Consider the following 22460-nt stretch of genomic DNA (forward strand, 5'->3'; position numbering starts at 1 on the left):
CAAACTGTTGATTCATTTAATTCCTCCTATCGAGATGTGATATGAATCGCCCCTAAAATAAAAAAATAAAACTCACGTCGTTATGTAAGTTTGGTGCTAACCAACACGATCCGAGTATTGGAGTTTTGTTTGTTCAGTTTGTGCTGTTGAAGCTTAAGTTACGTGAGTTGAAGGTCTTTGAAAATAAAAGTTAGCTAGCTAACGTCACAGTGTACTTGGAAGGTAGAGCTAACCAAGCTAACCGAAATAGCCTCGTAATATTTCTTTTATGATACTTAAACACGCTCATTTAAGGAATTGAGATAAGGTCATCTCGTTAGGGTGACATTAGACATTAAGTTAATTTGTTCGGTGATGGCTGTCGTTAATCTAATGATAAGAAAACAAGAAATGTCGAATTCATGTTTCCCTGAAAGATGCTCATCGGTGTTTGCACCGCTGTCTTTACGCTATGTGTACAGGTCTGAACACGACGGCTGTTTACCTCCTCAGATATTCAGTGCTATCAGATATAAAGCTCTCGATTATGTGTTTGAGGTGAGTTTGTGGCTTGTTTTCCCATTAAACCTTGATGCTATGTTGTGTTAAAGGTAAAGGGAAACTTAAATGACAATATTGTATTTTGTGCACCACCTATTGCTGTGAAAGATTGCTGGACATCCTAGTTAAAACCTGAATGCTGTTTTAAACCCGCTATTAAAGCGATACCTTCATTTTATTTATGAAAGACAAAACCTGTAATTTCACTGTGCTTTTTCCATCCAGAAAACTATAGACCAAATCTTAAAAAGACTCAGACACTTTCAGACATTTTAAGCAGTTCAGCTTCATGTAAATGTTTTGTTTCAAGTTAACACCTGGTCTGATTGTGTCTGTGTGGAGAAAACATTTTAAAATCTCCAGTTTTTTCTTTTTGGAGCAAACTGCAGTGTTTCCCTCTTTTCCTCCCATTTCTGAATTTATTTCAGACGAGCACCCGTCTCGAAGTCATGATGAACTTGCTCGCACTGCCAACACCTTACTTCACTGGTACCAATGACCTGTACCCTCACAGTGGCAAGCTACCTGAAGTCACTTACAGGACACCATGGATCAGAGGTATACACGTGGCCTAACTAATGTCATATAATATGAGGACATTGTTGTTCACAAATCTTTGTGAAGAGCTGTCAAACTTTATTTCAGATGGTATGTTCTGTGTATTTGTGGTGATCTCTCTAGGCTTTTTTAGTATGCTCTCTGCTTTCTTCATTAAGATATCAAAATTATTGGAGCTACTGCATTTAATTCATATGTCCTATAAATGATTGTCAACAGAAGGGCCTGTTTATATATTAATTTCTTATGCACCTCACAGGAAAGGTGATCTCTACCTGCAAACTCTTTGTCAGTGGTTCTGTGCTTGATGACCTGAGAGGAAATAAACAGCCAGCTGATTCACCAGAAAGGTGTTGTCACTTTCTCCCTCTGCAACATTTTCCTCCCTGCATCTCATAACTTAAGTCATAATTTCAGTATTTGTTTAAGTGTTAAGTGGTTAATGGTGGATGATTTTGATTAAAAGCAAAAAAGTTTTGTCATATTGCAGACTTAATGTGGCTCTGAGTGAGATAGGAGGGGATGTGGAGCAGATACCCAGCTCTAACCCTGACTCACTGAAGGATCTAGACCTAGATCTAGAGTCGCAGATCAGTGATCCATGTCAGGAGTCTTTTTTCAAGTGGAGAACTGATCAAATGAAACCAGGAAATGAGAACAAAGGTAACTCAATAGTCCTTTCAACCTTAAAAGAATATCTATATCACTTATTTCATTTCAGCACTCTGTCAGACTCTGGATATTTGGAGGTCTTTAAATCTTAAACTTAGAAGTCTTAGAAGGTATTAGTAAAGTTATATTTCAGTTGCGTATTGAGTATTTTTTCTTACCTGCCGTATAGAGCAGCATTAGTCAAGTTTAGGAAAAATTATTATTTAAAACAAATTATTTACTTTTTCAGTGGTTAATCTGTCCATCAGTTATCTGCCGCCTACCCGGGCCCCCACCCCTGCTATATAGGACCCTGAGACTGAAGGAGACGCAAAACAACTAGTCATTGTACTTCTCTTTGTGATAATTTTTAGTCTTCTCGCTAAAATATGTTTACATCTGTCAAAGATCTCCTCTTGCCAGAAGAGCTCATAGTTGCTGATTACCTGCTGCAGTTTAAGAGTCATATACCCACGTTGAAAGCCAAACTGTCCAGGCTTAGGACGCTTCGTGTAGCTGACCCTCTGCTGACCTTAACAGGAAACACCATCTCTGAGGACACCGTATTCAGGTGAAAACTGGCTCTATATTCTCACCCACTAGTGTGTTTCATAGTTTTGTGGTTGTTGCATTTTGAAATTTGCCCATTACGGCCAAGAAAGTTACTTTAATGGCTTTATTGTCTCATTCATGTTATAGTTTGTTTTAGCTATTATATTAAAACCTGTTGGATTACAACCTTTTCAGGCGCTGTGTATCTTATGACAAAACTGATGTGTATCCAAATGACACTCAGACGTGTGCAGATCTACACGAGGAGTTTATTAAGGAGTCACTCATAAAGGAAGAGGTAATTTTTAAAAAGATACAGTTGGTACTGAAAGTATTCAGACCCCCTTAAATTTTTCACTCTTTGTTAAATTGCATTTAAGTTCCTTTTTTTTCCTCATTAATGTACACACAGCACCCCATATTGACAGAGAAACACGGAATTGTGGAAATTTTTTGCAGATTTATTAAAAAAGAAAAACTGAAATATCACACAGCCATAAGTATTCAGACCCTTTGCTGTGACCCTCATCTGTTTAACTCAGGTGCTGTCCATTTCCTCTGATCATCCTTGAGATGGTTCTACACCTTCATTGGAGTCCAGCTGTGTTTGATTACACTGATTGGACTTGATTAGGAATGCCACACACCTGTCCATATAAGACCTTACAGCTCACAGTGCATGTCAGAGCAAATGAGAATCATTAGGTCAAAGGAACTGCCTGAAGAGCTCAGAGACAGAATTGTGGCAAGGCACAGATCTGGCCAAGGTTACAAAAAAATTTCAGCTGCACTTAAGGTTCCTAAGAGCACAGTGGCCTCCCTAATCCTTAAATGGAAGACATTTGGGACAACCAGAACCTTTCCTAGAGCTGGCTGTCTGGCCAAACTGAGCAATCAGGGGAGAAGAGCCTTGGTGAGAGAGGTAAAGAACCCAAAGATCACTGTGGCTGAGCTCCAGAGATGCAGTCACGTGTGTACAGGACAAAAAATGCAATATAACAAAGAGTGAAAAATTTAAGGGGGTCTGAATACTTTCCATACCCACTGTAAATGCCAAATCAATGTGTTGTATGTATGAAATTACTTGAGTTCTATATATTTTTTTCTCTGTAGTCTCTGCTGTTACCTGTTGTGGTGGACGCTTTTAAGCTGACCACAGAAAACTGCATGTCCTTTTCAAGCATTTGTGGTCATATGAATGTTGCTGCTGAACTGCTGGATGAGCAGCTTCCAGTTCTGGATTTGCTTCATCAAGGTGAAGTCCACATTACAAGATTTTAAATGAAATTAATTTGCACAACAGCATAAAAAAATGAACTGATATAGTTCTATTTCCTTCAGTTTCCCGTTCAGATGCATCAGTATCAGTGGACATTTCCCAGTTTGATTTACCAGAAGAGCCCAGTGAAGAATGCAACAGGAATGGAGACTCAGATTTCAAAGGTAAAAGTTACAGAGAACATTTGAACAGAAAACAAATATACAATGGCCGGTTCAGAAATCCTAAATGTTATGTTTCTATAAGGATGTGTGGCGCTTCCAACTGAAATGGAGCTGGACCTGAATCTGAGCCCAGCTCCAAAGACCAGTCACACCCACCTCTGTCTCTCCACCTCTGAACTCAAGAAGGAAGAGTTGTCCCCGCTTCACGGACGGTGAGTGATGATACCAGGTCACAGTCACATGTACCAGCTAATCAAAACGGCATTTAAGCACATGACTAGACTGTGACAGAGCTGAGATGAAAACACAACTCAAAGACATAAATAAATAATAAAGAATTTGCCAAAGACATTTTTGTCATGTTTAATGTCTCTGATCCTTAAATCCAGCTATAGTGGATATTACTACTTGAAGCGCTGCTCAAATAAACAAATTTTTCAGACACTCACCAAACCAAATGTCAGATTTACCTCAAAGAAATGCAGAAGATAACTCGTTACCAATTACAGCAGCAGGCAAGGATGCTGATATAACAATAATGTTCTTTTATGACATAATTCATACATTGCATGTTAAAAAAATCGCTTGTCACATTAATGATTGTCATGTAGGTCTTTGGTGCCAGCGAGAGCTCTCAAAGAGATGGAGGTGGCACTTTGGAAAGCAGAGAAGCATCCAACCTTTGTGGTGGGCTTTCTGTTGGCAGGTAATTACAAGATTTAGTTTTGCAGTTTTTTTTATATAAAGGGGCAGTCCACCAATTTCATATTTTAAGATAAGAGGGAAGAGCCAGTCAGAGTTGAAAAGAGAGATTTTTACTTTTATCTATTTATTTTACTTACAGCAGTTTAATAAATGGGGGCCCTGGCCTCAGTTTTGAAGGGCTGCAGTAGTTTTGTGAACCACTAGATGTCACTGTGCTTCCTAAATTTAAAGCCCCAGAGGTGCCTGGGGCTTCATCCACCTGTCACTTCTCACCATAGAAAACTGTGGCAGAACTGTTTTCTTTTTCTGTTATATCTTCTGTGGCTCTGGGAAAACTCAGGATTTCAAATTCTGTCAGTTCAGTCTTAAAATTTTGACTAAATCTATGAAATGTTGTCAAGTGATTTTATTTGAAGCACATTATAGAACTGTGGGTCTGGAAGTCAGAATTAAATGAACCTCTGATCCTAAAGAACCTACACTACAAATAAATCTACATAGAATGTTTTTAACATGTAATCTGCTGTTTTTTTATCACAGAACCTCAAACATATGAACCAGCTGTTGAATACCAGCCTCTGTCTGAAGCCTTGAAAGTCATTGAATCAGAGAAACAAAGTCTTATCAGTGCTGCCAGTGAACTGTCACAGATGAGGACAGGAGCCCCACAGGTGTGTTTGTGCATCAATCGTGAGTTCACAGAGAGCATGAGGTCTGAGTTTCCCTCCAACGAGGTGGAAAAGGTGGAAGACTTTAAAAAGCGGTCACCTGAGCATGAGGCGTGTGAGTATAGTTGCTTTTGTCATTGAATCAGTTTTGAGTTTAGCAATGGATGTGGTAGTTTCCATATATTTGTGTGTTTTAATGTAGGGTGATTTAGGTATATTTCTTTTTATGTATCGCCACCATGGTACATGGTATGCAGGACATTATGTTGTCAGGCTTGCAGCAGATTTCTTACACGTGTCTTTTTCCTCATCTCCTCTGGTTTCAGTTGCAGTGAGATCCATCTTGAAGAATCCCACAAACAAAACTCAGTTGCCTCCTCTGAAGAAACCTGAAACTGCTGCTTCTCATGCTGAGGAACCCACAGACGACTCCTCTCTCCAAAAAGAAATCCTCACTGACACGTCTCAGACCGCCGGTCTGATGCACGCTGTCAACACAAACAGCAATAAGGACGTGAAATCTGCAAGCTTAATATTTTCAATACCTGCTGCCAGCACCAACACCAGAGATGAAATTTCTGGCGTGAGGTTCTCAGAAGTTGCAGCTGTGTCTTCTGCTTGTAAAAATGACACAGGTGGAGACGACTGTAAGCGCGAGCAGAGCTCCCACACTCCAGTGCAGACTGTGTCCTCCAGACTGAATATCAGAGACGATCACAGACGTCTGCCAGTTAACAAACATGTACCAGAGAGGGACCTGGACCCTCTGTCCACCTTCATGATATTGAGATCCCAGCAGAAAGCTCCAGTTACTACAGCATCTCAGAGCTCAACCAGCACTCCGGGTACAGACTGTGATGCTTCTGTGGTTACTTTGGTTATAAAGACTTGCATGACGTTAGCACTTTGGACTTTTAAGAAATAAAACTCAACTGACAGCAGGATAGCCCCCAAGTGTAAATGTTTTTGGGTTGAAGTTCAAGATACTTTGATACTTACCTCACTGTTGTAATTTCATCTCTGTGATCTTATCCTTTTTTCATCAGCACCAAAGCTGGACCAGGAAACACCACCGTCTAAGCTGGTACCTCCTGCGGAGCAGATACAAAAATCAGACTGGAGGCCAAAATATTTGAGTGGTGCTATGTCAGGAAATGCTTCCAGAGAACAGGAAGGAACTGGTCAGCCAATAGGTCAACTCATCAGTCATCCTGTCAGTCAGCTGAACCCTCAGGAGAGACAGGACAGAGTGATACAGGTCCAGGCTACAGGTACAGGACATTTACAACACCTGGAGATAAACCATACTGTAGAAACAGTTACAGTTTTGTGATCTTGGTATTTTGCTTTCCATTTTTAAAGACTTTTACTCAGCTAAATTTTACATTTTGTCATTGTTACATTCTCTTGATGGTATTTGATATTTTATAGTAAATTTCAGTAACATTTTAAAATTCAGTTCTTCTAATTTGAAGTAGTATTTCCCAACTATGTTAAAGCTACTTGAGTGCTTTTTTTTCACTGACATCTCCAGTCCACTGTGTTGGAGAAAAAGATGGATAAGATGTTTCAGATGGCAGTGTGTGTTGTTTTTTTTTTTTGTTTTTTTATTAACTTCTGTGCTCTCGCTCCCTTGCAGACAGCCAGCGGCGTGCCTACTTTGAGCTGCTGGCCCTCGCTCATCCTTGTTTGAGCTCTGCCAGACAGCTGGGGCTCAACATCTCAATGTGGGGAGACTTCAGCTGCCTGGCCCCCGACCAAACACACTTCCTCCTCAAACAGCAGGAGAAGGCGCTCCACAGGAGGCATGCTGAGAGCACGGAGCTGGTCAGAGGTATGAAATGTCATTTTTATGATGTCTAAACACATTTGTATGAGTTTTATTTGTGGCTTGATCTGTACAGTCCCCCAAGCACTATATCAGGAAAACAGTACTGTTATTGGCCTGTATCTGCATGGTTTTAGGAATGGTACTGATTGGCTGATTGGATAATTGCTTGAATAAGCAGGCGTACAGGTGTTCCTAATAACGTGCTTAGTGAGAGTACATTGCAGTATTCAGCTGTTAATCCATTAAACCTACATTTGAAAGCTGTGAACTCCCACCGTGTTGCCACAGATCAGGAGCTGCTTTTCAGCCAGGTGGCTCTGATTCATGTGCTGGTGACATTCAAGGAGCTGCTGCTGAAGTGTGACCTCAGTACTGCATTGGGTCAGTTTAAGCTGCCTTCACTTTAAAGTCCATAAAAACCTGCATTCAAATCAACTCTTTCTCTGACATTAAATCTTTATTTTGGCCAGTATGATTGTGAAACTGGTACTAAATTGCTTTATATGTGATATTGAAAGATCTTAAATATAACTTGGTGAATTTACTATACACCATACTGTGATATTTACAGCCTTCTCCCTGTGCTTTATAGAGTACCTGACTAAGGCAGCTGAGGTGTGTACAGAGCAGAGTCTGGTGCAGCTGGTGAAAAGGCTGCAGATCATTCATTTCCTCAATCACAGGAGCCAGGAGTCCAGCCTCAAACTGCAGGAGCTGCAGCAGCTGCTGGCTGCATGGCTGCTCAGCAGGAAAGGGCAGAGCAACATGGAGAAAGTCAGTGTTCACAGCAAAAGAAAAACGATATGTTTTTGGTTTGCTTAATGAATTGTGTGCAGTTGTAAACTGTAGTTGACATTAGCCAAGAATGTGGAGTAAGATAAACAGGTGAAATGCATTAAAATTAGATTGTTCCACAAATCATTAATGATCATGATCACACTCTACAAAGAAAGTCCAAAGTTTCATTTTGCCATTTACCTTTGTTCTATTTTACCAGCATCTATAATGTTATGTGTTTATCAGAGCAACAGCTGATATGATTCTGGTCACATGTTTCTGTAGGTTCTTGTCATAATATCGGTCGACTCTGATGACAGCAGATCTGCAATCGTCAGCAGCTTGAGCGTAGTCGCCGGTGAGCAACTCTTTTAGCCACGTCGCTCTAATCAGCTCCTGTTAATTGACATTTTGTCCTGTGTCAAACAAATTAAAGGAACAACTAATAAAGCAGATGATGTAGGATCGTACAGTTGAGTGTGTTCATGTGTGGGTTTTTTTTTTGTTTTTTTTTTGTCAATTGCCTCAGGTGCACCTGTAGCCACACTTTATCCTGAGGAGAACAAGACCAAGCTGAATGGTGCCAGTGTGGTCAGCAGGTAAAAATGTACATTTGTTGATTAGTCTTTTTGTATTAGTATTTATATTTTCACTAGTGGACTTTTACTTGTCATGAAGTATTATTATGGAATGTATTACCAGCATATTTTTAGGTGTTAATCTTTACTGTGAGTGTTTATTTTATCAGTGTTAAGTAAAAACCAAGTCCTTCTTTAGGCAAAAATATGAAATAGTTTTCCCTGTGAGTCATCCCACTATATGAGAAAGTAAGAGAGCCTGGAGTTAACTGTCAATTGTTTCGCTGTGTTAAAGGAAATATTTCAAACTGTTATGCTATGTTGAACAAAGTGTTGTTTTCACACTCCCATCCTGTCCCACCAGCGTGTGTGACAGTGTGTGCGTAGTGGTGTATGAGCAGCATATAGGCCCCGACTTCCCCTGGAACAGTTTCTGCCTGGTGGTGGAGTACGACCATCCAGGCCAGTCTCCTTGGGCCACAGTCTGCAGAGAGAGGAGCATCAGTCGCCTCACCTTCACCACCAGTATCTCTGACACTGGTCTGCTGCCACCACATACATATTATCCACACCACTGTGCTGTAATGTTTAATTAACTGGGGTTTTTTTTGGGTTTTTTTTGTTTTTTTTTGTTTTGTTTTTTTTTCCCAAAAGAGAAAGAGGAAGCATCTTGGTTCCTAGAAGACAACGTGCCTTATGTGTTGTTTGTGACAGAGGGGCTTCTCAACTGTCCACTGCTTCTACAGACACTTGAGTCAGGGTAAATTCCTTTCTTCATCCAGTCAGGTCTACTTACATCATATCCAGCACTATTTCCATTGTGTTTACTGTATTCAGCCAAGAGATGTCACAATACCAGCAATTTGGTAGTTGGTACCAATACCAAATTCAGTACTGTGCTACACACTCACGCTGGTCTTCCTATAGGTGCAAGGACACTTGTTGACATAATGCATTCCCTAGCATCCCCTAACCTTAACCTAAACCTATATCTAACCTGAACCTGGTCTTGGTCGGCTGGATCATTTACTGCATGTTACTCCCGTATTCTCTCTTTTCTCCTACTATCCAGTACAGGCATAAAAGGCATGTAGCCCAAATGTGTTAAATTTACAGTGATACAAAATAGAAAAAGAACAAAATAGAAATGTTCATTTTTGCTTGATAAATGATTTAAAGTATTAAATCAATCACCATTACAATCATAATAATTTTTTGGGAAATGAAATAATTTTTTAATTGTTTCAGCTTTAATGGGTTTAGAAGTGTGTCTCTCTCAAGATAAGTCATCCAAGAAATTTCTTCTGATGACATGTTGAGAATGAACCTCTGCAAAACAATTCTCACAGTCAGCTTTTTAAATAAATTGTTTCTGCCATGTTTGCCAGTGATAACTTATCATTTAAATGCCATATGGTGAGACGTGTGTGTGTGTGTGTGTGTGTGTGTGTGTGTGTGTGTGTGTGTGTGTGTGTGTGTGTGTGTGTGTGTGTGTGTGTGTGTGTGTGTGTGTGTGTGTGTGTGTGTGTGTGTGTGTGTGTGTGTGTGTGTCTGTGTGTGTCTGTGTGTGTCTGTGTGTGTGTGTGTCTGTGTGTGTGTGTGTCTGTGTGTGTGTCTGTGTGTGTGTCTGTGTGTGTGTCTGTGTGTCTGTGTGTCTGTGTCTGTGTGTCTGTGTCTGTGTGTGTGTGTCTGTGTCTGTGTGTGTGTGTGTGTGTGTGTGTGTCTGTGTGTGTGTGTGTGTGTGTGTGTGTGTGTGTTGTGGTGGTACAGGTTTAATATAAGTGTGCTAGAGAGGAGCCACTGTCCGTCCTTGCAGATGCTCGGAGGGACCCATCGCTACGCTGTGATCACAGTGGATGAAAGTACCGCTGTCGTCATTCAGGTACTGGGGCAGAGATACCTGCTGCAAAGAACACAAATCTGCCACGATGCCGGATTAACTCAGTGTTTTCATCTCCCTCTACTGAGCTTCTTGAGTATTGCATGAAGATGCTGAAAAAAAAAAAAAAGATATATTTACCTCAGTGGCAGAGAACCAGGCCTTTTTTCTAATTCCCTGCTCACCAGTTAATGTTAACTCCAGATGTCCTCAGTGTTTAACAGTTGTCCTGATAAATTCAGTATAATTTGGCATTTCTCCCTGAGCAACTTGAGCAACTTTAAGAAATGAAGCTCAACATTTATTTCTTTTCACACTTTGTTGCAACCTCTCCTTTATGTGTACATGTGAATTCTTATTTCAGGCCCTTTTTGTAACTGTAAACATATGTGACCGTGTGTTTGTGTGTGTGTGTGTGCGTGTGTGTGTGCGTGTGCGTGTGCGCGCAGGAGCAGGATGAACTGAGTCAGGAACGAGCCAGTGAGGGACTGGTGATGAGGCTGACCGCACTCTCTCTTCAGTACAGCTGCTGTTGGCTCATCCTGCACTGCCCGGACATCCAGGGAGGAGGGTCAGAGTGCACACATGCACACACAAATGCATACACACACGCGGTACACAAAGGTTCACCATCACTGCTATTGGTCTGTGTGATGGCAGATTGTCCAGTGAAGCCTTCAGTAACTTGGTGTTGGTTTATTCATCTTTGGTGCTGTTTGGGATGAAGACCAAGGATCTGGATGTCAAGGTAGAACATGTAAAACACAAACACAATCCATCTTCCTGCCTTTAACACAGCACAGTGGTTTGTTACAGTATTCACATTTGAAAAGCTAAACTTAACAAATAAATTCCTTGTTTTTGTTTAAAAGTATTACACTACGGATAAGTTTCAGCTATCTTAAATTTCTATAATTGCTGGTTAATTTTCTGCTTGTCAGCTGATGGTTGCAGCCATAACTATGGGCAAAAATGGCCAAAAGTTTAAATATCATATTATGCTGGTGCAGCAATAGAAACCAGTGGTGGAATAGGTACTCAGTCCAACTCAAGTACAGTACTAGAGTAAATGTACTTATTTTCGACACTAATATAAATCAGTTACCTACTCTGTTTTCCAGGTGCTGATGGTGTCAGAGGTCTTGGAAATTGCCAGGTGCATCAGTCAGATCTGCTTCCACAGCCTGATGTCCACTGACATGGATCCTCTCAGCTACCTGAGCAGGGACTGGCTGTCCGTGATCCCTACACAGGTGACCACATCATCACAAAACCACAGAGAAAATACACAGGTTTTACTGTTTAGATGCTGAACTACAGTTGTTTTGGCTCCATATACAAAAGGTGGTGTTTTTTTTATTTATTTATTTATTTTTTTAAACTGTGGTTACTTACATGGATTCTTTTAGTTTTAACCAAACTCTCAAGTTGTACTAATGCAGGATAACTGCACAGTAAATGCCTAAAGAGGGGTGTCTCCTGTGCTTCCCCAATGTGAACAGCAAAAGTCTTGGAGTTGGTGCGCTGAAACATGTTTTCCTTTCCCTACAGGAGGAAGAGTGTTTGTTGCAGTTCCCTTGTATTAATCCTCTGGTTAGCCAGCTAATGCTGAGGAGAGCGCCATCCTTCCAGTGGCTCCTGGGGGCTCCTTTGTCTCAGCTGAAGGAGCTCCTCCCTGAAGTGCCACACAAAGTCCTCAAGGTGATCCAGGGCAAGTCACTACATGGAAATACACCAAAAATACACTGTTTGTTTTTGATAGAGTATATTTTTAGTTCTGTTTTCACACAAGGAACCAGGAACGCCCAAAATAGCTCCTCAAACATCACATCTCTGTTGTGAAGAACAGGTCATGGATGTATGTCTATAAAACTACATTTATGAATGCCTGAACCACTCCAAGACTCCATTAGTGTGTCAAAATTATAACACATGCCAAGTTATTAACCAGATAAACCAGATTCGATCTGTTCATTTCAGCATTTATTTGCCTCTTTTCTCTTCTTGATTTTAGCTGTTCAGTGAAATCACCTCCCTGTACACACCGACCACAGACTCCAACCAGCCGGAGTCTCACACAGTCGTCACTGAAACAAGCCAACAAACCTCCCACCATCCACAGCCCCCCACCAGCCCACGTCCAGAGCCATTCTGTAGCCACCGCACCAGCTTCCTGTTTGGAGCTGAGAGTGCAGAGGGCCGCTCCTGTGAACAAGACTCAGACTCAACAGTGCAGGATGGAAGCACAGACTTCAGATTTGACCTGAGTTGTTCCTTTGGCGGCCCAGATGTTTACCTGCAGAGGAGCTGGAGCAACAGTGATCTGTGGAGGGAGGAGGTGAAGTTTTCAGGGTGGAGGAGTAAAGCTGGAGCAGTGGGGAGAGTTGTGAGGAGAGTAAACCATGAGTGGGCACTCGGGGCTCCACCAGACTTCAGTGACTACACAAACTACCTACACGCCACTGAAGACAGCCCTCTCAAGCTGGACTCCACATTGAGGTATAGCCCTGTCATGCAGCAGCTGCCTGACGTCAGCAGTCAAATGTCCACATACTCTACCTTCTGCAGTGACCTCCAGCATCCTGACAGCCATCACATCACCGGCAGCCTGAGCCCTCCCTCAGGAGTCACGCTGTGGGGCTGCAGCCAAAGCAGCAGCGACTGCCTCTCCAACAGTGGACACATAGCAACAGTTTCACCTAAGTATGGCTCCAAATGCTGGATGGGACAAGAGAGGAAGAGGAGTGGAGAGGCTGCACACTTGTTTGGAACAGGTGAATGACGGTGGCAGTAAAACAAACATAAACACCATATTTCCATCGTATTGTTCACATGTTTTCCCACCGCTTGAGGTTTAATTAGCACATTTTTAATTACATCTCATTTCACCCTGTTCCTCTGCGATGGTTTAATGACACTGGAGAATTAGCACCACCAATGAGCCACTTCTTAAATCAGTGTTTCTGTTTTTGTGCAGCTGCCTGATTTTGAACTGCAGTGTCATGTTTTCTTGAGAATCTTATGTTACATTTATTTTTGAAGCTTAATTTTTATTTAACATATTTGGATATTTACCTGTGTTTGTTTTACAGCGCTGACGCCACTTAAGAAGGGGAGGCTGAGCTATGAGAGGGTTCCCGGCAGAAGTGATGGACAGACAAGGCTTAAATTATTTTAGGCAGAAATGCTCTGTTCCTGTGGCCTGTTTGTAAAGATGAGAGAGAAATATATCTTTAAAGTTTTGTTAAATTCAGGTTCTTCACTGCATAATTTAAAATTTAGCTTCTGAGTTTTTATGCATTGGAAATTTAGTTTGACTCCAAAAAGTTTTCATTGCAAAATCTTTTCAGACTAAATATAAAATACTGATATAATTTTAATAAAAATTTAAAATGTTTTGTTTCATAAATATTTGTGTTACTATTATTACTATCATTACTTAAGTCTTTGTTTTTCACAAATGTTCTGATATGTGATTTATTAAATTGAAACTTACATTTATTTATTATTTTACTTACCTTTTAAGTGTCCTGTGGCTGCATCCTGTGGCTCCTCCTGTTGGTATACAAACAGATGATAAATAACAATATAACAGTTGAAATATCTTGATAGATGTTATAGTTGTTGAATATACTGCACATAAAAACGTATATCTGCTTAGAACTACATTTATGTGTTATAAACTATTATGTTCATATACTGCTTCCAAGTAATAAGGGGGGGTTCCCATTTTGTTTTTCCAAAGGAAGATTAAACATCAAGATTATAGCTGTGTGCACATTTTGCTTTTGTTTTCCTCCATACTGAGCATGCTCAGTAGTGAAAAACAAATTGTGATTCATGGTTGGTGGAGTGGGTTTGGGGGTCTTTCCCAGCTGAACTGATAAAGTCTCTCATTTTAGTAGCTCCAATGGTGGGGCTATTTTTTTTTCTTTCATTTAGTGAAGCAATCCCCTTATCGTCTTCTCTCAGCATGTGGAGAGAGTGCTTATCGTCACGAGCCAGCAGAGTGAAGCCAGCTCCCTCAGGAATGATCCCCAGACAAAGACGACCCCCAGGGACATTGACTACAAGCCTCCCTGCCTCTGGACAGCCATATCCAGCACTGGCTAGCCACCATCGATAACCCGCCAGCTTCTTTTAAAAAAAAAAAAAAAAAAAAGAAAAAGAAATTTGCTCTTTCTCCCTCTGTTTCTCTGGCCTCTGCCTTCTAACAAGCAGTGGACAAACAAAGAGAAAATAGTGTTTTCTTTTAAATGGCACAGGAACAAAAGCAGTGAGCAGAACGGTCAAAAGAGCCCCCACATGAAGCTAGGTAAACAGCAGTGTAATGGTGCAGTAATTGCCCCTGACTATTACTTTTACCCTGGACAGAAAGGGACAGGAGAAATACTGTGGGAATTAACGGGCTGTTTAAACCAAAGCCATTCTTTAGATTTGGATCCTCCTCTGGAAAAGCTGCAAAGGTCACACAGCTGTTATCTTTAATCACAGGCAGCAGTGAACTGAGTCACCTGTGTGTCTCCTCTCCTCTGTAAATTAGGGCGGGGGTGGGTTCCTATGACAACTTCTTGGTTAAGTACTGATTTTAAAGTGATGGACAGATTTTGTTTCTTAGAAGGAAACAAAACTCAGATATTCTGTGTTTTTTGTCACTAAAGCTTTTACACTTCAGCTCTAGCATTTATAAGCAGAATATAAATATAAGTATGGTTTATAAAACGTGGTAGTTCAATAAGGAAAGACTAACAGAGAGAGGCTTAAAGAATATTAAATTATTTATACTTGGTAATATGTGAAGAGTCTATGGTGACTACCCCAAAGCAGTAGAGTCATAGCTATTTGAAGTTAATAAGAATTATAATAAATTCATTCTTACCTTACTTGGCAGAAGCAGATTCCTAGATAAAAATAAATAGAAAAATTAGGGGCAAGACAGCTGATAAAAGCAAGGAAAACAATGTGGAGGCCAGAAATGAACCAGGAATGCAGAGACAGAAGTCAGTTACCAAACAGGATGCAGAGACAGATTATAGTCTGTCATAAACCATTCATTACATTTTTATATACCGCTTGTAAATGCTAAATTTTTAATTTAACCAGTCAGCAGAAAATTATGTTATTTTGATAATCAGTTAATAGGTTTAGTCATTCTTAAGCATAAAATGCCTTACTGGAGAATTGAATAACACAAACTTTCTGAATACACTTCTTAAGCCGTGAAAAATATTACATTTTTCACTATTTTATAGACAAAACAATTTGAATCTAAATTTCATAGCAATCTGTCCAATAACAGTTGAGATATTTCAGTCTTGTGGTGGTGAACTGAGAGACCAACACTCATGGATAAAAACACGACTATGTGAAGGAAAATGTTTTCACAGTTTTGCTCCTCTGCAAAAAAAAACAAAAAAAAACAAAACCCATGGTCAGCTGTGAATCACATGGAGGCTGCTCTTTTCAGGTCTTCTACATTTTAGCTCACTAACACTAACATTAAAGTGGGAGGAAGCCAGACAGCCTGAGCTCATGTCATTGTCATTTATCTAGAATTAGCTTGTGCTTTAACAGTTTTTATTCAACCTTTATTATTATTTATCATATCAGCTGATATTTATTTGTGAACCAGTCAGTTTACCCCATATACAGTTTATATAAATGTGAAACCATGCATTAAATGTATGCAGAACGTAAATGAAAAAATACAGTAGTGACTTCTGTCATTTTAAGAGGCATGAATCATCTTTTGTTTTGTCTTTGCTTGTCAATATCAAAATGCTAATTCGATTTAATTAATTCCAGTTGTTTCATAGCTTGTCCTGCTCTTTCTGCTTTCAGCCCTAACCTGCATGATAAATTACAACAGGTCAGGTGTAATTGTCACCTGGCCTTGTAGCTGTGATAAAAGTCTACACACTGGCCAGACTACCCTGAAGTGAGCCTGTCTGCAGACCTGCAGTGGAGGCTGGATGGAGCCGGACAGCGGTGGCGCCTGGCCTGCAGGTGCAGCCTCTTGGACGTGCAGCAGGGCCCATGAATGGTCGATTCAGAAAACGGCCCCCATCGGGCCTGTTCTCCACGCCCGGGGCTAATCCCAGCCCCTAATCGGATTATGTAAATTCCTACTCCACACACAGACTTTTATGGAAGGCTGCGTCTTTGAAACAACACTTGAAGGGTGTAAAAGGAACAGTGACAATTGGTTAAACTAGACTTGTTTTTTTATCTGAGCGGAGATTGAAAGTGGGAGGCAGAGGAGAAGGGGGGGAAGAGGGGTGAGGAGTGGTTGGAGAGAGGTGAGTCAGGACGCTGTGCTCTCCCTGTTTCCTCTGTAATTTATGTGTGGCCCCTTGGAATGGCTCAACAAGATTACCATAGTCATAACAAAACCCATATTGTTCGACTGTCAATCTGGATATGGTATTTTTACCTTTTGTGGCCCAATCAGGCTGAATTCAATAGCAGAGCAGCAAGCGATATCAAGGTCTTTTCCACGGTGTAGGGGATGGTGGGTTGTCCATGCCTAATGTCAGAGAAACAGAAAGGAACAAGTGTCCACAACAGTAAGAGAAGGATCAGAGAGATGAACGTCTCAGTTTCACTTCAATGGGAATTTATTTGTCACCTTTAATGCTAACCTTCAAGGATTAAACAAGCAATGAATCATAAAAGCAGCGCAAATAGTCACTTAAAAGGCTGTTGAATCACGAAACCTGCATTAAAATGTTGCACGGAAACACGTATGAGAGTCATTTAAAGTGATGATTCATGAACAGTATAATCACAAAACCATCTCCGCTGGTTCGAAGTGATAGACGGGGGGAGGGGGGGGTGTTTTAACAATCACTCGTCAGTTAACACCAACCTCCTGCACAGCACACGTCACACAATAGGGTTCACCCTGCTATAAAATGTGGGATGCGAGCACGCAGCAGTCTTTCCCCCTTCTCTCATCCCTCCCTCCCTCCCTCTCTCTGTCTCTTCTACTCTCTCCTCTCATAAGGATCTCTCACAGAGCATGAGAAGACCCAACTGAGTGGACATTCACACCTCCTGGACAACTGGACTCTGATGACCTGCCGACGCTGCGACTGACATTTCTGTACATTTCTACAAACACACACACAGGTGAGAAATTTGTGAAGGATTTTTTTTCCCTTGAGGCCATGTGTTTCCAGTTGTCAAGTAAATAATTAATCAAAATGGGTTTGTACTAGAAGATACTGTGTACTCTTCACTTGCAGCTGATGAGTCTGTTATTTGTTGTAGATCAGCCTTTACTTAACCAAAAAGTCTATCCTGCTATTTATCATTTATATACGTTATACACACACTTAATAAATAGTTTAAAATGCAGCTGAACGCAGATAGAACGTTTTATGTATAAGTGTTTATTACTGCACAGTATTTGTCAACAATTATAACCTCTCTTATGAAGACATATTATAAATTTTTACCCCTGTGTTTTACTGGATTGTCATTATATGTCCGGAGCCCACAGGAGGAGTTATTGTAATAAATACTTTAATAAACACTTATATCTGCTTATGAGCACATTATAAACCATTAATTAAAAGTTTATATTCTGCTTATGAATGCTAAATAGAGGGTTACAGTGTTATAAAATTTCATAATTTTACTTTCTGGTTAAATGAAGGCTGATTTACAAAAAAAAAAAGATCCCTAAAATTATTATTATAATAAGATATAAAACAATAATTTGATTTTCCACTTTAATGCAAAGTCTGGTATAAACGTACATGATTTTGTAACCGAACCGAAGTAGAGGGCCGGTATGAGCCAAAAGCCAAAAAACTAGTTAAACAGGAAAAATATGTATTTCATATGTAAACAAATCAACAAAATAAACTCACATTATACATTATTTATAAATAATTGTCCGTCAATTACTCAGGTCAGGTGGCCAGTTTCCCTCCTGACACACATTAGCTGTAATTTCTTCTTGCAGTCACTCACTACAGCATTAGGGTTACAACTAATAATTACTTTCAGTATTGATTAACTTATAGATTATTTTCCCAGTTAACAGTTAAACAGTTTTTGTATGAAGTGTAAAAAATAAATAGTGGTGAGACAATGGCCTTCATGATTTCCCACAACCCACAGTAGGGTCATTAAATATATTGTTTATCTTGATTATTCGATTATCAAAACAGTTGCTGATTAATTTTCTGTCAAATCGACTAATCGCCGCAGCTCTACTCAGCACCATGACCAGGAAGGTGTTCACCAACACGAGGGAGCGCTGGCGCCAGCACAACGTCAACACCGCCTTCGCCGAGCTCCGCAAGCTCATCCCCACTCATCCTCCAGAAAAGAAGCTGAGCAAGAACGAGATCCTGCGTCTGGCCATGCGCTACATCAACTTCCTGGTGCAGCTGCTGGAGAGCCAGAGCGGTCAGCCGGCCAGCCACTCCCCCACCGCTCTGCTCACCTTTCTCAGAGGAAACATGGAGCAGCTGCAGTCTCCCCCACACACCTGGGCCCTGACCAGTGACACCGAAGCTCCGTCACCGGGATCCAGCTGCGACAGTGCAGAGGCCTGGTAGAAGCACAGCTATAAAATAAAAAAGAAAAAAAAAATTATGAAACTGTTGAGTGACACTTTTTCTGGGTCTGAAAACTGATCTCGTCCTTTCTCAAGACACATTCTTGTCTCCGCATTTGTCACCTGTGTGTGACTCATGTTTCAGTGCAGAAGATGCGATATTGTGTGATATTTGTGGATTATTCCAAATGTGGCTGCCTCCTCACTGATCGGTGTTGAAATATGATTTGCAGGTGAAAATTAATTTGTATTCTGCATGGATGTGTAAAACCTGGATGTACAATATTCCCTTCATGTCTTCATGTTAATATTCCTTGTTGCCGACCCGCCTGGAACTAATTTAGTTTTGCAATAAGAGGATGTTTTGCCAATGAGGAAAATGGAGGGGATTAAGGAATTTCTCATTTCAAGCAATAGATTCAGGAAGGCATTTGACTAGATAATGGCCCAGCCAATTCTCCAGACTGCAATCTTCTCAAAATAGCCAAGGGCACTTTTTTCCCCCCTAAATCGACATGCTGTTTCTTTTTTTTGTTTGTTTTTTTTCCCCATTGAGAAGACTAAATCTGAACTTTTGGTTAAATTGTCAAGGTTATGTGACTTCTGAAGAGTCACTTTTCCTGTTTCTCACTGTTTTTATACAACAATGTTCAGTATTTGTTGACTTGTGGTACTTAGGATCAGGCTGAGGAATTTTGGCAAAACTGACAATCCTCTTTCAATATTTATTTACTTCACCACACATATCTTCTCACTTATGTGTTGTTTTTTTTTTTGTAAAATTCGCATGTCATATAGCCAAAGATTATGAATTGATTGTCTACTGTGAAGACTGTGCTAATTATCATCTGATACCTCTTTTGTAAGTTATTTTGATTTGCTTGTGAATATACAGTATGTTATTTATTTCAATTATTTATTTAATAAATGATTTGTTAATAAAACACTTTATGAATCTTTTTTAGTGAAAGAGGTCAGACCTTTACTCATTACACTTAAAAAGCAATTTTTAACTTAATGTAGGCAGCTTATTAGTATGAAGTGCATTTGTACTGGAAAAGCAAATTCTAAACGGTCAGTATACAAACTAAAACACCTGATTTTTTGAGTGTGCTTTTAATGGACAAATGGAGGGGTTACTCACAGCTGGAAAAATGTAAAACGGTTTTTGATGGTGGTGAAACAGCTCCAGTAACACCTAGGAAAACAAAAAAAAAAATTAAAAAAACAAAACAAAAGAAACTGTTTATTCTGTTAAGTTTAAATGTACATGTATTATTCATGTGTATGATTTCAGTTATTTAGTTAACACAATAGTTTCATATGTTGATTTTTTTGTACATTAACTGCAAAAAACAATATACTAAGACATTTATTATAAAGTATATGTTGTAAACAACTAGTGTGTAGGAATTGGGCCACAGAGTCAGACTCCAGTGAAATGATTTCACACTGTGTAAAACACAACTGATCTGAAGTTAAGAGCAGAGCTGCTGCGTCGGTGCAGACACTCTTTGTTCGTGCTCAATAAGCCCAGAGACATTTGTCCAAACGTCCTGTGATGACTGTGGACACTGACCAGAGGCCTGAGAGAAAAGCACTGAAAGTGACAGCTTAACTTGTGACCCCTGAGGTCAGAGGCCATTCTGGAGTCAAGCGCTGACCAGTTGACCAACGTGCAGATGGAGTTTTGTTAAGGAAAACGTAGTTTTGTTGCTGCACACAGTATTTGATAGCAGCAAAGTCATAACTATTAAGTTTATAAAGGTGGGGGATTACCTGAAATCATCCATATAAAAACTTAAATCAGAACAGAGCAACAGAGAAAAGCAGCAAATATTTGGCATTTTTGCTAAATAAATGACAGTCACTTAATTACCAAAATAGCTGCTGCTTAATTCTTAATTTCTGTCAGTCAAAAACCAGATTAATAAACTATTTGTTTCTGCTCTAGCTCCAGTTTCAGCAGTTCTGTTTGCATCGATCTCCTTGTTTGGCAGCCATTTAACCGAGGTCAGACATTTACAGGCCTAATCGCCTATTGTGACTGTGGAAAATGTGTCTCATTTTCAGGCAAAAAAAAAAGCTGCAACTAACTGAGCTGAAGAGTAAACACTGCGCTGGTTTCAGGCGCCTTCACCCCGGCTGTTAAACTCTGCCTAATTGTGTGTAAGCGGAGCAGGGGGCAGCTGGACACACTGACTGGATGCCTGTGGGAACTGGCAGGTGACCCTTTGTAATGCTGCAAAAATACTAAATAAATCATTTTGTACTGGCACAGTGATAACTACTGTACAACAGCAGTCTCTCTCCCACAGCATGAGTTTGAGAGGCATTTACCACTTGTGCAATTTCATGGTGAATTCAGCAATTTCATGGGCAACTGAAATAATACTTAAAACTACTGTGATTACTAATAGCTGAATTTCCTGGTAATATGAGACACAATGTGTATGAAAAAAACTGCTTACTTCTCCATGTGTGGAATGTTTCGGTGTAATTCAGACTCCCTACTGTTCAATTTTTCAATCATTTGAAACTGGATAGGAAGGCATGTGACAGCTTTTGCATACATGCTGTCAGGTTGTGAAATGCATTTTGCTGATACACCTTATTTACAGATATCGCCCAATCACAGCATGAGAATTACTCTGACCTCAAATTTCTAGCAGGATTATGAAACCCTGCGTTGAAAATAATAATAAATCTGTACGCTTCTCACTCCCTCCACCAAGTATATTTGCCTGATTGAGTATTCTCTCCCAAGTATGTGGGTAATCGTCTATTGAGAGCACATTTCCTTATCAGCGTCTAACACACTGTCTGAATCCGTTATCACAATGGGCCAGATCAGTGCAGGCAGCCCCTCGCTCTCCCGGCTGAGGCGCCCATGAAAAAGAATTTCTGGAGTTGGGTGCCAACCGATAGGCCCTGAGCTCTTTATCCCCTTAAAGCCAATTCACACTCTGCATGTTTAAATATCTCAGCTCAACCCCTGCCCTCCCACTCCCGTCATGCACTCAAACCCCCTCCTCCTTCTCTGCCTTTCCTCTCACTCTTTCTCACCCCTCCGCCACTGCAAGTCCAAGCGTGGACTGCCACCACAGCTGACCTGCAGTCCGCGGTGGACTGGTGGGTGGGATGCAGGTGCAGGGCTGGTTGGAGGGTGAGAGAGGAGGGGAGTCCTTCATTGTTGGGCTGGACAGCACCCTCTCTCCTCTGGAGCACCCTCTGATGGGGGAGCCCACTGACAATCACGCATCCTAATCTGATTATGCAAATATCTACTTCAAAAAGCAATACGCTGTAACCCTCACCCTGTGGTGGAAAGACAGAGAGAGGAAGAAGGAAGGAAGGAGAGGAGGCAGCAGGAATGTATAGAGGAAACTGTAGATGGTTGGATTCGCGAGAAAATTACATACAAGGGCGAAATGCACTGTTAGACTCAATTCTGTATGAAACACCCTCACACACCTATCATTGGTTTCACTCACACGTCCTCTGTACCACCAAGGGAGGTCTAAGTACAAAACAGTACACACTTAGACACTCTGAATGGCCACTGACTCCCTCAACAGGGCATTGAATTCAATATTCAAATGCTCATTGTTTTTCCAGACGCTCCTGAATCCAGTGTCAAAAGGAATCTACAATGTTAATGAGGGGGCCAAAGTACCCAGAGTTAAGATTTTAGACGCCCAAACAG

General features: G+C 40.6%; 2 protein-coding genes and 1 long non-coding RNA gene across 3 annotated transcripts; 2 read left to right on the forward strand and 1 right to left on the reverse strand.

Moving 5' to 3' along the window:
- Positions 1-45: 45 nt before the first annotated feature.
- On the forward strand, positions 46-13645 carry LOC121184713 (protein shortage in chiasmata 1 ortholog). The gene is made up of 28 exons (XM_041042542.1): positions 46-84; positions 462-537; positions 969-1098; positions 1358-1448; positions 1589-1761; positions 2158-2320; positions 2497-2599; positions 3415-3556; positions 3655-3744; positions 3827-3956; positions 4356-4450; positions 4990-5232; positions 5444-5962; positions 6164-6388; positions 6757-6951; positions 7237-7329; positions 7541-7722; positions 8011-8083; positions 8255-8324; positions 8668-8843; positions 8958-9063; positions 10074-10185; positions 10632-10753; positions 10843-10930; positions 11304-11435; positions 11734-11883; positions 12197-12956; positions 13275-13645. Coding segments are annotated over exons 1-28 (4527 nt in total). The 5' UTR covers positions 46-82; the 3' UTR covers positions 13361-13645.
- On the reverse strand, positions 10065-12287 carry LOC121184715. The gene is made up of 3 exons (XR_005894315.1): positions 11578-12287; positions 11292-11427; positions 10065-10295 (listed from the first exon to the last, which is right to left on the reverse strand). It is a non-coding gene; the product is annotated as an uncharacterized LOC121184715 (long non-coding RNA).
- Positions 13646-18416: 4771 nt separating the features above from the next.
- Positions 18417-18755, forward strand: tal2 (T-cell acute lymphocytic leukemia 2). Its single transcript, XM_041042544.1, has one exon. It carries the CDS (start codon positions 18417-18419, stop codon positions 18753-18755), a length of 339 nt encoding a protein of 112 aa, XP_040898478.1.
- The last annotated feature ends 3705 nt before the right edge of the window (positions 18756-22460 follow it).

The sequence above is a fragment of the Toxotes jaculatrix genome, chromosome 7 (assembly GCF_017976425.1).
Source record: "Toxotes jaculatrix isolate fToxJac2 chromosome 7, fToxJac2.pri, whole genome shotgun sequence".
NCBI lineage: Eukaryota > Metazoa > Chordata > Actinopteri > Toxotidae > Toxotes > Toxotes jaculatrix.

Bases quoted from the DNA above. Each gene is read 5' to 3' on its own strand.
- LOC121184713 (XM_041042542.1), top strand. The intron at 538-968 runs GTGAGTTTGTGG...AATTTATTTCAG, and splicing joins CTCTCGATTATGTGTTTGAG to ACGAGCACCCGTCTCGAAGT. The intron at 10,186-10,631 runs GTACTGGGGCAG...GTGTGCGCGCAG, and splicing joins GTACCGCTGTCGTCATTCAG to GAGCAGGATGAACTGAGTCA.
- tal2 (XM_041042544.1), top strand. From the start codon at position 18,417: ATGACCAGGAAGGTGTTCACCAACACGAGGGAGCGCTGGCGCCAGCAC.